We start from the raw sequence: 11,308 nt of genomic DNA, 5'->3' as shown, positions 1-11,308 counted from the left end.
TTGTGAACTTTCAACATTCTACTATTAAACTACAAAAAAATGGAAGATTTTGCAACGAATATAAAACTTATATTGAGCGTCGAAAGAATTTCTAGGTTTTTTCCCGATTCGCCTTTCAATCCCTAATCGCCCCATTTTACCGGTATTTAATTGGAACTATTTTAAAATTCAATCTGAAGGTCGATTTTGTCCCTATTTACCCCATTGTACGGTATACTCAAATATATTAAGTGTTTATTCTATGATTTTAATGCTAGGTAGGTAAGGTACGGTACAGTATTTAATAATTAATTAAAGGTACCTACCTATAAACCTACTTATAAATATAATTTAAGAAACGAAAATGACAACATTACGACCGTTTACGTGTGAAGATATGCTGAGATTTAACAATGTGTAAGTTTTGTTGGAAATTAACCTTTTGGTTTCTATGATTAACCTATTAATGTCCCCACAGTATTCGGCAAATTAACTATCATGCTCACGATCTAGATTTAATTTCATTTGCCTTACTTCTACGAACATTTCTTCTTTTACCGTCGTAAATCATCTCACTCACAATAACAAATCAATAACTGCACAATTTTATTGACTTTTCAGGAATCTAGACCCGCTGACAGAGACATATGGCCTATCGTTTTACACGCAATATTTGGCACATTGGCCAGAATATTTTCAAGTTGTGGAATCACCTAGTGGAGAAATTATGGGATACAGTATGTTTTTTGTGTTTTAACCAATGTACTGCAAAGCAAACAAAACTACCAACTTATTTCATGATTAATTGTAGCTTTATTTAGACAATAATTCAGGTTTTACCAGGACACTACCAATAAAACCATAGTGAAAGCAAACTACAAAATGAAAAAAATCTGTATGGTCCACCTTCTGAAATAAAGGATAAATGAGTCTACTATTATCAAAGGCGGCAATCTGACTTTTGGACAATGATTGGTAAATCAGAAAAACGAATTATTGACTTTGTATTCCATTGGCAGTCACAAAACTCTTCGGAACGACATCTTAGATAAATAACAGGTTAACTATTAACCTTTATTTAATGCAGGTTTTGAACCGTATTCTTTGAAGGAGACGATTATATTCAAATAAATCTGTATTGACATATCAATAAAATTTTTTTGTCCAAATGTACAGATTGCCACCTTTGATAATAGACGACTCAAATACAGGATTTAAACCCAAAAATACCTATTGGACATCAAACATTTTTACTCCTTTCTGACCTAAGCAATGCATTATACAAATGTGGACCTAATGCAATCTTTCTCTACTGGACATCCTTAGGAGCCATTCAAGTATTACATAAGCAGATTTATTATAATTATTCACCCCCTTTCCCCTTCTAAGCAAAAGTAAGCAAAGCTCTGACCCCCAATGCAATCTAAACATCAGCACAATTTTTCTACTAATGTATTCTAATTTTTTTAATGATTAATGAGCAGCAGTTATAAAATAAATATAACAATAGGGATAGAATAGAGGACTTTAACGCACATCATATTCATTTATAGGAGTGCAATAATTCCCCTACTCGGTCCCAAGCAAGCACCTAAACTTATTCATTATTTATGGGAATCCCTGAAAATGCATTTCATTTTCAAGCATAGACAATGTGTAGGTTGCCAATACGTTTAAAAAAGTAAATAACTACTGCTGAGGTAATGACCATCTAGACCCCCCCCCCATCCTCCATGTCATCAAAAATAAGCAAAGCAAATAACTGCCCCCCTGTAGTGCTTACGTAATACTTGAACGGCCCCTCAATTGACATTAAAGAAACATAAATAACTAATACTAAAATACATATTTAATTAAATAACCACAAAACAATCATAATTCAATAAGTTATGAAAATGCTTATCTATGATGAAATTCTGACTTCTGACTTCAGTAACAAGATCAGGACTCATTTTCTAGTCCACTATATTTGTGAAAGATACTATAATAATATAATTATACAAACAAAATAAAACAAAAGTTGTAGCTTGGACCATGCTTATTTTTAGCTTCCCACCTGGTTCCACAAAATCTTGATGAATTCTCTACTCTCTCTCTTGATGAAGTAAAATAAGTTAATAATTAATAAAATAAGTTTTTTATTAATTATAGTAGTAATGGATACAAATATTTATTGCTGTGATGTAAGTGAACCATATCAAATGGCACTCCTTGTCTATAAAGTATTTAAAATTTCAGTAATGGGGAAAGCTGAAGGTCATGGTGAGAATTGGCATGGTCATGTTACAGCCTTAACAGTAAGTCCAGACTACAGAAGACTTGGACTTGCAGCAACATTAATGAATTTACTTGAAGAGGTATCTGAAAAGTAAGTTTTGCTTTAGTGTTGTTTTTAATACAAAATCAATCCCAAACATATCTAGCCAGTGGTCTAATTTTAAATTAAGTATGTGAAGAAATCAATTCTCCAAAAAACAAATTATAGTAATGATCAAAACCAAAGTAATGTCAAAACATAATCCCCAGTAACTCTGGGTATTTACGTACACTAAGCTCATATTATGTACCTTTTTTCCTTATTCACTGGTAGCCAAAGGGACTATTTCAGCTTCTCGTAGAAGGGAGATGTACACTAAATATTTTTTGATTTGATATATGAGCGAAACTTATTATTGTGATCAATTAATATTGATTACTTGGTAAGGTATAATTTGAAACAATATTAGTGAGTGCTGTTATCATTAAATGCAATTAAAGGAAGTAGACCATCAAAAGAAAAATATGAAGAGCACATGTGGACATACCACTTAAAATTATATATGTTTATGATGATTTATTTTCATTCCAATTTTGCAACATAAGTGAGAATTCCTATCACTAAAAATTAATGACAGAAATATCAACCATCCATGTTGATTTTCTTCAATACCAAATTATCTATGAAAGTACTTTCTATTAAGACTTGAGGTAGCTGAAGTTGGTAAAAACTCAATTTTTTGCTTTATTACCTAATTATTATTATTATTTTTCAGGAAAAAAGCATATTTTGTGGATTTGTTTGTAAGAGTGAGCAATAAAGTAGCAATAAATATGTATAAAAACTTAGGTTACATTGTTTATCGTACAGTACTAGAATATTATTCTGGAGATCCCGATGAAGATGCCTATGGCAAGTTGCTTATTCAATTAGTTTTTTAACATAAAATTTATATATATTTTTTTTATTATTATTGGACCAATGTATAATTTCTTAATCTTTACAGATATGAGAAAAGCCTGTTCGAGAGACATTAATAAACAATCTGTTATACCATTATCACATCCTGTGAGGACTGAGGATGTAGATTAGAGAAATAAAAGATAGATTTTATTCGGATTTTTATTTTATTTTAATGTTATTCTGCCGTTGTTGACCCATCATTACTTGAACTATCTTGTGTAGGATGTCCTTCAGGGGTTCCTGGTTCCTCATCATTATCATCCTTTTCATTTTGTGTACTTTGAGGTATTTCTTGTTGTTTGCGCCAGTTCTTAGCTGCAGCAAGCAATTTAAGATTAGGTCTAACCATTTCATCTTCTGGAAATATATAATCAAATACTTCTTCCCAGCCTTCTTCAACACCAGCTTCACTAATAATCTTCTGCCTCTTCTTGACACGTCTAGGCATTTTGGCAAGGACTTTTTCAAGTTTCACTTCATCTCCGATTTCTGTTTCAAATTCCTTCCATGCTTCTAAGAGAAGAACTCTCGATTCTTTTTCGCCTGCACTTCTTAGACTATCATTAGCACGCTCATATACCCGTCTTGCCAATTCAACATTAATATTATCAGCATTTTCAGCATTCAATTCAAATTTAGCATATGAAAGCCACACTTTGACATGAACTGTTCGTTCCAAAAGTCTTTCATAAAGCTGTCTTGCTTTTTCAGTTTCTCCTTGTGATACCTCAAAATCGATATAGCTTTTCCACAACAATTCTGGCATATCTAATCTCTGTTGACCTACAGCTATTTCATAAATAGCCCTTGCGCGATCTGTATCTCCAAGCAGAGTTTCTAACTCTGCAAACTTTATCCATGTTACACAATTTTCTGGACCATACTCTAAGAATTTCTGGTATAATATTCTACATCTGTCAAATTCTCTCAACTGTATCTCAAGGTCTATATAACCTCTGTATAATTTATCTCTGGGGCACATGCCCAGAGCCATACCAAGTGTTTTTCTTGCTTGCTTTAAATCTTTACATCTCACTTCAAACTGAGCATACATGAGCCATATTTTTGAGAAAGTAAATATCTTATGAGGAATTAATTCTAAACAGGTTCTGTAAACTTGTCTTGTTCGATCTAAATCTTCTGCTTCTAACTCTTCATATAAAGCGTAATTAATCCACAAGTAAATATAACGCCTCCAAAATTGTTTGTCCTTTGAAGGAGGGATATTTGCAATTGCTCTCTCATATGTGTCTCTTATGTCATCTAAATTACCCTCATTCTCCACTAATCTAATATAATCAAACCATGCATCATAATTTGTGGGATTCTCTATAACTTCCTGTTCATACATATACTTTCTCTTATTTACTATTACATCCTCAATGCCAGATCTATCACCATACTTCTTTTCATGAATAGTATAAGCTTTATAAAGTTCTTTATTTCTGTCTTTTGGGACATGATCCAGAGCATATTTGTAAATCACTCTTGCTCTGTCATGTTCTTTTTGATTTTCTTCAAATTTGGCAAACGCTATAAACAGTCTTTCATCTAATTCTTCATCACCAAAGAATTCAACAGCTCTCTCAAAAACTGTCCTAGAGCCATTTATGAAACCATGGTTTTCTTCAAATTTTGCATATTTTATCCAATTCTTTACATCTGGATGCACCATAACAAACTGTTCATAGATTTGTCTAGCCCGTTCAAGTTCTTTGTACCTCAATTCAAAGTTTATGTATGTTTGCCAAGCTTGCTCATCTGGATGCCATTCCATCCAACGTTCAAATACCTGTGAAACAAAAGTAAATTAGAAACCTTGTTTCAGTTACAGTCAGTGACTATTATCATTATACGAGAAATTGTACATGTATAAAAAATATCACCTGTCTTGCTCCAGCTACATTTTCCAACATTTCCTCCATGTAAGTATATTTGTACCAAAACTGAGATACTCTTGGCAGAATTGTAACAGCTCTGTCCCATAGATTACGGGCATGGTTTACCTGTCTGTTCCTCATTTCCATTTCAGTATACTTCAGCCTAAAACCCATGATACGCTGAGAATATTTTGGTGTGGTATAACAGCCTAAAGTACAGGTAGTTAAGGTAGTGTGGATAATTGAAGAGTGACGCAAATTTAACAGTTAAAACTGTAAGAAATTTACCAAGAAAGTCCATGACTTTTACAGATTTTTCAAAGTACAGATTGTTTTATTTGTTAAATAAGTGGCTCTTGGACTAAATAGGCATCAATTTGAGATTGAAGTCTCAATTCCTTTATAAAACAACTGTTGGACAATTCAAACCAAATGCATAACTGTTGAAATAGGCAGGATGATATATTACATGCCAGTTCACAATACATTAATAGAGTATCAATTTTGTAATGACACTTTGTTCTTATTTACTTATGAAATTTCTTCATATCGGGTATGTATTTCCTTAAATATATTGGGCTTTAGGTAGCACAAAGGCTATGAACTCTAGTATAGTTGTATTGGTCATTACAAGTATATCAAACATCTTAACATTTCGTCCACAATTGTCTACAAGTTTACTAACCAAATAAAATTGTAATGTGAACAGAGTGACATAGGAATCTTTTTTATATGTTCTATTATAAGCTGATCTTTGTATGGTAACTCTTTAAGAATTAATTTTTTTCTTCACTGTGACATGAATTTTGTTCTAAAGCCCATGTCTTGAGTGATCCAACAATATGTCCTTGTTCAAATGAGGCTTACAAAGAGTACTCAGTAGTGTGACTAACAATTACTATCAGATGAGCCAAGAATGCAAAAAAAAATTAACACCACAGATTTCTCAAACATTTTTTAAAATAGTCATATGGTTTAAACACTGGCAGTACCAAGAGCACATAAGTTAATAATTTTTCAAATAAAATTGTTAATTGTAATGATAGCTCTCACCATAAGGTAACATTTCTGTGATCCACATCCAAAGCACGCTCATATATTGAACGAGCTCTTTGGATTTGCTTTTGTGATTCTTCCCATTGTGCATATTTAAGCCAGTTCCCAATAACCTGAAAACAAAAACAAAGCATCCATTAAACTAAAATTCGATATTATTATATTATTTGTTGTTTTCTTGAAGAAATACTACTAAATAAAAGTATCCTCATCTGGTTTTCGTCAGTAATGCTCTGAGTAGAAATTGTTTAGTACCCTTCTTATTGTGGAAACAGCATGAAACCTATATTGTTCAAAGGATCGTAATGGCACGAAATCAATTAATGAAATTAATTTGGTGAACTCTATCAGCTAGTAAAACTAAGCATTGGATGGTCTTAAAACTGAGAAACAATTACATTAATAGGAAAAACAGTCATTTATACATTGTAAGCGACTAATAAATTGAATTTACTTACAAGTCTGTTCTTTCTTATGTTGTCCTCAAATGCTTTACGTTTACGATGTTGGTAGTCTCGAAGTTCCTCAGGATCAGATATTTTCTGTTTAGGTGGCGGTGGTAATATCTCAAGGTCTCGTTCTTTGGCTTCCCTAAGTAATTGTTCAGCTGTTATTTGGATTTCTGCTGGTGCTTTATTCTTCACCTAAAAATCGTGAGATCCATGTTAAAATTGGAGTAATATTATTCAACAATACCATCAAACACTTTTTTCGTACCTTTGCCACTTTCGGCATTTTTGTTGTCTTGCTGTCCATGTTAAGTTCTACGTTCTGCACAGTTTATAATTTTTTAGTTCAGTTTAACCTAAATTTAATTTGATTACATACAATAAACAGCTAAGTACAGGAAAGGAAATCTTCAGGTTTTTTTTTTATTTATTGTCAAAATGAGAAGCATAGATTATACACATTTTTAAGAGAAGTGAATACGGTAGGTAGTGGTTAAGGGTGATACCGATATATTAGCATTCACTAAGATATTCGTAATACAGCTTGTATTCGTCTATCGGTAATCCGTCGAATTCTGATATGCTAATATTCCGTATTCACTTATTCATAATAATAGCCAGCTCACATCAGTCGGGTTGTATCTATCCACAGAACACTGTTACTCCTAGCGAAATATCTATCACACGAAAATATACTGACATACGCCGTACGTGTCTCGCGGATATCTGTTTATCACATTCATATCAATGCACTGCATGCGCTAAGAGTAAGTGAGATAATCTACATGTTTATATACTGAGCAATGAAAATAACTATATTTCGCTATGAGTTTAAGGACTATTTTGTATTGCACTTTTTACATGTCAAAGATGCCAGTGGGAATTTTTAAATGCATTACTTTTTATGTTTGTACTAAAGATTCGACTCAAGACAAAATAGTGCATTTCCACATTTATTGGAATAAAATCGGTGAGCTTTATTTTCATTAAATGTTTATATGTAATAAATTATGATGACAATATATTTTTGTGGTAGTAGTTAATTATCTTCTAAGAACTTCTCAAACTATAAATAAAAGTTTGATTTTTGAATCGAAATGACTTTCTAACCAAACGGTTCATGGATTATACTATTAATATAACTGTTGTGTACCTACTAGCCACCTCAGTACCGTATCAGAGGATTTTTTCGAAATCTGGAATACTCATTTCTGAGCGACGTACCGGTCATTCGGTAGAAAAAGTAAAAAAGCTGATGTTTTTATGCACCAATAAGAAATAAATAATATTACTAACTTGTTGTTTATATTAATGTACAATGTTGACCAAATTCTGGTTTAATAATAATATTCATATTAATGTACATAATATTACTTGTAAAATATTTAGTATGAAATCAAATTCCTAGATACAGTATACTATTTATATTAATTTAATAACTAATTTATGTGTATTATCTATGATTATTAACTTATTTCACGAATACCGTACTCGGTTAACTCGTTTACCCGTTTTATCGAAGTATATTAAGATATCAGGATATATTCACGCATTAGTTAAGTTATTATAATATTACATCATGAATATATTCGTATTCGCTAATATTGACAAATATCGGTATTAACCCATCTTTAGTAGTGATATGTAGGTAGTAGGTAGATTTTTTTTTATAAATTTCTAGTGGCTTCGAAACAAAGTTTTTTAAGCCAAGTAGGTAGGTATCTATGATAAATAGCACAGATAATACACGTAATATGTAAACTAAGCCATCGAACCACAGAGAATGTTTAGTTCGTTTATTGGACAGACAAAAGTAACTAGGCCATACAGCAAATATTTTGTAACTAAGGCTGAAAATATTGTACGAAGAATGAAATGGAACAAATGTAACGTATTTAATAAGAAATTAAATTAAACAGGAAGACCATAGACACTAAGAGGTGATTTAAATATGTTGGCTTAGTTGGCTAAGCTATAATAATAATGCAATGAGAATTTAATGGATTTGTTGAAAAAATCGAGAATCGATATCTAGAGTCTTTATATGCTCCTCTAAATAAACCATGTCGATAAACCTAAACGGCCAACTGATAAGTGGTGACTAGAGCTCTTGGACATCACAACCTCAATGCCGCTACCAATATTGGTGCATGAGGTTGAAATTTCTATTTGCATTGTGTAATTATTATGGCACCCTTCAAACCATTTTAAGTCGTTGTGGCCTAAAGGATAAGAGGTCTGGTACATTCGAACCTAGCGATGCAACGGTGTTCAAATCCCGCTATCAAGTACCATGTTTTCTAATGATATTCGTACTTATCGAATGTTCACTATTAACCTTCCACGGTGCAGGAATAACATCGTGTAATAAAAATCTAATCCGCAAAATTATAATTTGCTTATTTACTGGAGGTAGATAGTCTGGTGATTCCACAAACGTAGGTAACACACCACCCTGCCTATTTCTGCCATGAAGAAGTAATGTGTTTCGATCTATAGGGCAAGGTAGCCGTTGTACTGTAAAAACTGATACCTTAGAACTCATATCTCAAGGTAGGTTGTGATCTACAGAGAACTCGATGATTATAAATCTTACCAGGTACAGATTATTTTTTCCTACTCCTTGTACCTTTGTAGGCAAATGAGTATAGATCTACCTGACGGTAAGCGCTCACCTTCGTTCCTACGCTGCAGTAATGTCAAGGCACAGCTGAGCCGCTGCCCATTCTTACCAAGCACTTGCTTTAACATAGGCGTCAAAGAGAGAGCAGCGCGAGAAAAATAGATTGTTAAGTCATGCAGCTGATCGTCAAAACTAACCGCAGCTATTCTTTTAAGAAAGTGTACCTCAAAGTGGTTACTAAATTGTTTAAGTTTTTACTCTGACTAGACAAGGAGAGAGTAGAAGGAGTAGTCTATCTTGAGTTGGATCTCAAGTTGGTAATACGACATGTAATTAGGTAGTTTGAAAGGAAAGTAAAGTACAAAAATTTAAACACTAATTTTGAAATTGAAAATAATACTGTTATATTAAATTAAACAGCAAATACTAAATATATCTTTAATTATGAGAAACTTGGAAAATACAAATCTAATTTTGCAAAATTTGTTACAGTAGTCTTTCGATTACACACGTTGAATTACTGATACCACCACAGACTACCAAGAGATGCCTACGCTTTTTCCATTCTATCCTACACAGGTAGGCACCGGTAAAATGGGGCGATTAGGGATTGAGAGGCGAATCGGGAAAAAACCGGGAAAATCTTTCGACGCTCAATATTAGTTTTATATTCGTTGCAAAATCTTCCATTTTTTGTAGTTTTATAGTAGAATGTTGAAAGTTCACAAAACAACTCTGAATATGCATGATAATAGCTGCTAACTTATAAAAAATCGCGTTTCAAATTAACTTCCTGTGGTGGTAATTATTTTAGTGCTAGAAACTTTGCTCTCTTTTATTTATTTGATAATAATAGAAGACGACTGTAATTTATAAACGTTATTTAGTGTTTGAACCATCATATATATTAAAGGTAAGTCTCAGTTGTTATTGGTTTTAATGTATTTGATAAAATAAAAATACATGTAAGAATCTGTTGTTTTGGGGGATATTAGGGACGTCTTAGGTACAAATAACAACGAAAAAGGAGTCAATTGGGATGAGAATACGTGAAATGGAAACGACCTAAGTATAAATAGGTACAGGTTTGTAGGGTTGTCTATGTAGTTATAACAATATTTTTTAAATTTGTTGGTAAAAATCTGGTTTATTCATGATGTCTTTGTCTAGAACTTTTATTTAAAATTATCAATGTGTTATTTTATTGTTTGGTAAATATTTATATTATCAGTTACGTATTGTTTTCTATTTTTAGATATGCCTCGCGTTTACGTATCAAAGAGTGCAAAGCCTTATAAGAGATGTGATCCCTTAATATTAAAAACAGCAATAGAAGCCTATGAAATTGGGAATAAGTCTTTAGTTGAAATAGCTAAGCAATTTAATATAAGTAAGTCGATTTTGCACAGACATGTAACAAGAACAATGAAATCTCGAGGTGGACAAAAATGTCTAAGTAATATATAATAAAATATTTAATATTTGTTCAGAGTGGGGGTATTCATCTGATTAATCCATGGAATAACCGACACACCTAATCTCTTAACCCAGATAAAAATATCAGCCCCTAAGTACTTACCAAGAACGAAGAAATATAAACCGTTTATAAGAAAGCTCACTCGTTCGAATTTAGGTGCTTACTCTCCCATATACAGAATCCTTTGGGACTACAATAATGTCCACGGTAGCGTGGTCTCCGTCAATGTTCATTCGGAGTTGTCCGATTGCGCTGAACTAATTTTAAGTGATGAAATAGATGTTTTTTTTAATTGTCTCACAACTTACTGGACAAATCTGTCGTGGATCATTTCCTAAGTAAATATAAATTAATCATAAGTAAATAAAATAAATAAATTAAAACCAAGTAGTGCCAACCCTAGCAAATTTCTCATTTCGTCCCAATTAACCGCAATTTCCGGGTAAATAGGGATTACACCTATTTTTGCTTTTTTTGCTTAAACTGGAATGCTAGTTGCATAGTTTTAAATAGGATAACAAAGATGCCCCCAAGACTCAATCATTTTAATCCTGATATAGCATTATATACATCAACAACTACCATAAAATTGGTCATAAAGTTGGAAGTTGTCCCTAATCGCCC

General features: G+C 32.4%; 2 protein-coding genes and 1 long non-coding RNA gene across 3 annotated transcripts; 1 reads left to right on the top strand and 2 right to left on the bottom strand.

Moving 5' to 3' along the window:
- Nucleotides 1-3,348, top strand: LOC693107 (N-acetyltransferase). Its single transcript, NM_001046860.1, is given in 5 exon segments — nt 1-396; nt 601-716; nt 2,218-2,347; nt 3,012-3,148; nt 3,243-3,348. Coding segments are annotated over 5 exon segments (522 nt in total). The 5' UTR covers nt 1-343; the 3' UTR covers nt 3,329-3,348.
- Nucleotides 3,345-7,054, bottom strand: LOC101742693 (protein crooked neck). Its single transcript, XM_038017192.2, has 5 exons — nt 6,853-7,054; nt 6,594-6,779; nt 6,133-6,248; nt 5,086-5,242; nt 3,345-4,991 (listed from the first exon to the last, which is right to left on the bottom strand). The coding sequence occupies exons 1-5, from the start codon at nt 6,889-6,891 to the stop codon at nt 3,375-3,377; spliced, it is 2,115 nt and encodes a 704-aa protein (XP_037873120.1). The 5' UTR covers nt 6,892-7,054; the 3' UTR covers nt 3,345-3,374.
- Nucleotides 7,055-10,368: 3,314 nt separating this feature from the next.
- On the bottom strand, nt 10,369-11,303 carry LOC134200553 (uncharacterized). Its single transcript, XR_009975521.1, has 2 exons — nt 10,783-11,303; nt 10,369-10,544 (listed from the first exon to the last, which is right to left on the bottom strand). It is a non-coding gene; the product is annotated as an uncharacterized LOC134200553 (long non-coding RNA).
- Between the last annotated feature and the right edge of the window lie 5 nt (nt 11,304-11,308).

Source organism: Bombyx mori, chromosome 18 (genome assembly GCF_030269925.1).
Source record: "Bombyx mori chromosome 18, ASM3026992v2".
Lineage (NCBI taxonomy): Eukaryota > Metazoa > Arthropoda > Insecta > Lepidoptera > Bombycidae > Bombyx > Bombyx mori.
This window is presented reverse-complemented; position numbering and strand designations above follow the sequence as displayed.